General features: G+C 40.1%; 1 protein-coding gene across 1 annotated transcript in view; it reads left to right on the top strand.

The window, feature by feature from the left end:
• LOC137976471 (SMC5-SMC6 complex localization factor protein 1-like) overlaps positions 1–5,000 on the top strand; it is a 33,634-nt gene that overhangs the window by 22,534 nt on the left and 6,100 nt on the right. Inside the window, exons 12-15 of the mRNA XM_068823834.1 lie at positions 833–930; positions 1,856–1,920; positions 2,259–2,459; positions 3,843–3,956. Of these exons, the coding sequence (XP_068679935.1) occupies positions 833–930; positions 1,856–1,920; positions 2,259–2,459; positions 3,843–3,956 (478 nt within the window). The remainder of the gene's footprint in view (positions 1–832; positions 931–1,855; positions 1,921–2,258; positions 2,460–3,842; positions 3,957–5,000) is intronic.

Raw genomic sequence — 5,000 nt, 5'->3', positions numbered from 1 at the left:
ATTAAATTTCATTTCACTTCTCTTCACTTAAGTTCACTTCACTTTATTCGCTATAGTGTCATTAAACATACACTTCTTGTACAGCAGTCTTCATGGACTGTAAAATAACGTAAACAGCTCAATTCGACTCGATCAAATAACCATTTTACTTTGTCATGCTAATTCTTACCGTCAAACAAACCTTGACAAAGAAATGACATGTTTGTTCTCGTTTTATTTTTTCTTAATCTTATGTGACTCTCCTGACGTTAGACACTTAAAAGATCTTACGTTACTCGTGGCGTGGAATTATTCGACTTCAACTTTGACCTAAAAGGACTGTTGGGACTGGTTTCCCTGGCAATATCCTCGGCTCACTGCTGCAGAGTATTACAGTTAACCACATTGACTGTAAAGCGGGGAACGAAACTGAATATAGAGATGTTAACGCGCCATCTTACTTTAATTTCAGATAATTAATTGAAATGATTTCTATGTAGTGGAGGTGCACTTAGCTATCAAGTACAGCATTTTCAATTCAAATGAAACGTAAGTTAATTAAGAGTTTCAACTGGGTGGAGGAGGCATCGAGATGGCTATTACAAAGGGTGGTAGAGTCAAATTCAGGACCACCTCAAGACAAATTAAGCCACTGGTCAGAACCGGGATTTGAATCCGGTGGAACCACATGAAAATCCAATTCCCTAACTCGTGGATCATGCTGCCTCTCAGGGTAATATATACCCAACGGAAAGCAGCCGATAAAATCATTTTAAAAAATAAGGGAAAAAATATTGACACACCAAAGTGCTGTCTTTTTGAGACTTGAGACTTTTAATATTTTTCCTTTTAGGTTCTTTACTATTTTTTATTGGTTCCAACTACTGCTGCTTCGTCTCCTGCTACAAAAGCCACTCGTCGGGAACGGGGAGTGCCTCTACATGATATTGGGTAAATACCTTTGGTTAAAAAGATTTCTTATGAGTAATGACTTGCGCAGTGGCAGAAAAAAATCCCAGTGTTTCCTGAACAGGAGTCGAGCCCATGACTTTTTCGTTCGCATGCTCTATCGTTGATCTAAAGGAGACTCGTGGAAGCAATACCATTGAACTAAGTTCAGGTTACCTTCGTCATCCGTACTGTTAGGACTGAAGTCTCAAAGGGTGGCACTCATGCAATTGTAGTAGAGGAGATTTCGACAAATTCTCGTGATCTACTGAAGGATATATTTATAGCTTATTACGGACGTGAAATAGTTTAAAGTTTAAAGCCGTGGTAAATCTCAATTTATAGTGGTTGTGCTATAAATTTGTCACAAGTTGTTTAGTTCTGAATGGAAAACGGTAGGAAACTCTGTACAAGACAAACGGAATGAGTAACTAGACAATTTTTCTCGTCATTACCCTTGATGTGCCATTTTGACCACCAGGTCGAACTTATGGAAAAACTCAGTCACGAAAATCGCTTGCAGTTTGCGCCGCGCGAAAAGCTTGTGCATTTGAATTCCGCCATCTATGCGGGCCAGACTCAACCTTTCCTTGGGTTTTGTTTTTGCAGCTTTTCCTACGCTTCAATTCAAAAATAAATCAAACACCGTCTGTTTGCTCTCCTTGAGTCTTGTTCGTATTGCTTTATCCTGGGTGCAATTTTATTGAAGAATTTTGGTCAAAGCTGCAATGATCATCGAGCAGTACCGAGGATTGAACCTGCGACCAACCGTACAAAAGCCAGAACATAGTTCACCTCTCTTTTGTCGCTTTTAATTTTTCTTTTTACTTTAAGCCCATAGCAGCCCTTTTATTGTAAAGTGTAGAATGTTTATTTCACCTTTTATCATTTTTTAAACTTAAGTCGTAAGTTATTCTTTTCTTTCCAGGATTGCTAAGGCACACAATGCATCGCGCAACTCGGTTGGTGGAGTAAATCGTCGAAATGCGAGAGGCAAGTAACTAAGACCTCTGTGACCATAACGCACCACTCAGTCTCATGAAAGAATCTAAAATCATTAACGAGTGACTATTAAAATGACGAAAATCTACACGGTTAGAATTATGAGAAACAAAACAGTTTTTTTTTATTTTCACACCATCAAGCTACGCCGATCACGGACGTTTCAACAATCTGAGCGAAAATTCTCCTCATATAGTGAACCACTCACATTTAGTCGCCAACAACAGGCCCTCTCTGGACTATTCTCACTTGGTCGGGTAAAAGGTTTCTTAAATCTTTATTTCCTAAACCAAACCATTCACAATCTTACAATCATTTGCAATCAATAGGCGAGACACAGCTTCACATTGCTTGCATTAAAAATGACGCTGTGAAAGTAAAGCAGCTTCTGGCGGCAGGAGGAGACGCAAACAGCACCGATTATGCGGGGTGGACGCCCCTGCACGAGGCTTGTAACCATGGTAACCTGGAATCTGTGCGAGAACTGTTAAAGTCGAGGCAACCGGTCTTAGAAATAAATTCTGAAGATGGTACGTGTTTTGCACTTCAGTCAGTGAGCGCTGATCAAATTTTATCTCAACGGGACATAAAAAATATTAGTATATGTAATCGCATGGGCCCGAGGGCAATTAAGGATTGATTTCACGAGTATCTTCAAAGTTTTCACAAAATGCAACGAGGGCAATTTGGAAAACTTTGAAAATACAAGTGAAATTAATCCTTAATTGCTCGAGGGCTCATTGCGATTACATCACATAAAGGGCAAAATTAGTGAGGGAAGCCCGTTCAGTACCGCGGCAAATGATAATCAACACAATCCCATTCGGTTAAAGTTCAGTTCAATAAATCGTTGCTGTCAACAGATATAGCGCTTTAAATGTATTTTATACATGTTATATGTGGACAAAAAAGTAGTTTAATGTGGAAGAGGATCCTCTTGTAACTTCGCTTGCTCAGCCGCTTGCTCTGGATAAGCAACTGTTAACCAATTAGGATCAAGTACTCATGCCCCCTTGATTGAAGTGCCCTCGTGATTAAAGAAAACTGCCCGCCGTCTCAGCCAATCAGCATTCAGTGATTTTGCCCCGTATGTGATAAATATTTTAACCGCTTCCTCAGCTTAATATTTTTTTACGGTGGGTTAATTAACCTTTACTGATTCGTTTGATAAAACCAAATTTTCGCGTTTCTCTCCCCACCAACGCAGCACCATAGTTCCTTTAGAAAAATGCATTGACTGTTTCATCACTGGTTTTTAAAACTAAGCCACATTAGTTTCAACACCAGACCTTTAAGTTGAGACAGTTTTTGCTATACTTCCTTCACTTTGCCTGAAACTTTCGTTCGCCTCTTGGCCTAGATACTAAAACGAGTTCCATCTAGACCACCATTTTGTGTTATAAACTATCCAAATATTTACGAATCGTCGTTTGTTGTTTATTTCCAACAGATCTCTAAAACTCTTGAATCTTGTATTTGTTCAGTTCTTTTTGTCGTATGTAATGGCCGTATTTATACTAGAAGACTTCTAAGACGCCTCGGACGTCTAAGACATCTTAGACGACTGGTTTAAATACGGGAAATAAGGTGGACGCATTAAATGTCAGACGAATTAAACGTCTCAAGTTAAGTGCGTCTAAAGGACGCACTTAACAGTCGTCTCAGACGTCTAAGCCGTCTAGTATAAAGACGAGACGCACTAAACTGGGACGCACTTAGCAATATAGTGCGAACAGTCTCTTTGGTGGTTAAATCTCAGTATCTTTTGAAGAAAATTGTGAATTTAATTTCTAGCCGTCGAAATGAAGTGCGTCCCGTATTTATATTAGTCGCGCTTATGACCAGACGTTTAATGCGTCTGGACGTCTTAGACGTCCTCTAGTTTAAATGCGGCCGTTTTCATGTTATTTCAGATCCGTGTCGTCTGCTCAATTTGTTATCAGCTCCCAAGTGTGGCACGACTCCTTTGCACGATGCTGCGGGTAACGATCATCTGAAAGTGGTCGAGTTACTTGTTGCTGCCGGAGGTAACTTGTTTTCTATTTTTGACTCAAGCCCTGTAGCTGTATTGCTCAAGAGCTAATACAGACCTTAAGATATCCCAAAATCGTTATACGGGTAACGGGTATCGCCATGTTTATTTTTTCATTTTGCGATGACGTCATCGATCTTACCCGGTAGACCCAGCCCTTTTTCCGGGGTAGACACAAGTTCCCCGTAGATGAATTAGAGAACACTTGATGGACAAATGAGTAAATTTTTATCTTCAGGGTACTTTCTAAACAGAGAACATTCATAATTTTGTACATATTTAGTAGACTTTATTAAACAATTCAGTAAAATTATCTCTGAGGAAAAAAAGCAAACATTGCCGCCGCTGCGGCCGTCTTTGTAAACAATCGTTACCAATCCCCTCGCGTTAACTCTACAGGTATCTTAATCCAAATGGCTACGCGTATGAACATTTTACGTGTACGGGTACACTACCCATACCCGTATACCGGTATATGTGTATCTTAAGGTCTCTGTTGATGCAGCTCTGACTTGATACAACTCTGCCCTTGCATACGGCGGCTGCGTCCGCAGTACGAGGGCCAGTCAAAACTTAGCTCACGGTCCTACCGAAACGACACGATAATAGCCGTTTTCTTCGAAGCTAAAAAGTAAAGGCAATTATTTGCCTCTTGTAATAGTTAAGTTGAAAATTCCGGGTTTAATTTGACGAGGAACAGCATGTTTGCTCAAAATAACACAACTAGTACCCTACCTGGCGACACTCCACCAAATACGAGTGAGTTGCCATGCCGGAAGCCGGTGACCCACTTTTGACGCTAAATTGCAAGCTTGGAGTCAAAATGTTTCATATTTTTTACTTTTTACAGTCTGATATGTCCCTTTTCCTGAATATTTAATGCCATCTCCAGTGAGATAAATGGCCTTATTTCAGTGCTGTCCCTTTTAACTTTCATTGAAGTCAGGACAGAGCCTACAACTCTACTGTGTTCGTGTAACGGCGTTTTCACAGACTGATTTATTTTTAGATTGAATTTCCCACGAATGAGACTCCCACA

Source organism: Montipora foliosa, chromosome 11, assembly GCF_036669935.1.
Source record: "Montipora foliosa isolate CH-2021 chromosome 11, ASM3666993v2, whole genome shotgun sequence".
NCBI lineage: Eukaryota > Metazoa > Cnidaria > Anthozoa > Scleractinia > Acroporidae > Montipora > Montipora foliosa.
The sequence above is the reverse complement of the archived record's forward strand: the minus strand, read 5'-3'. Positions and strand labels throughout refer to the sequence as shown.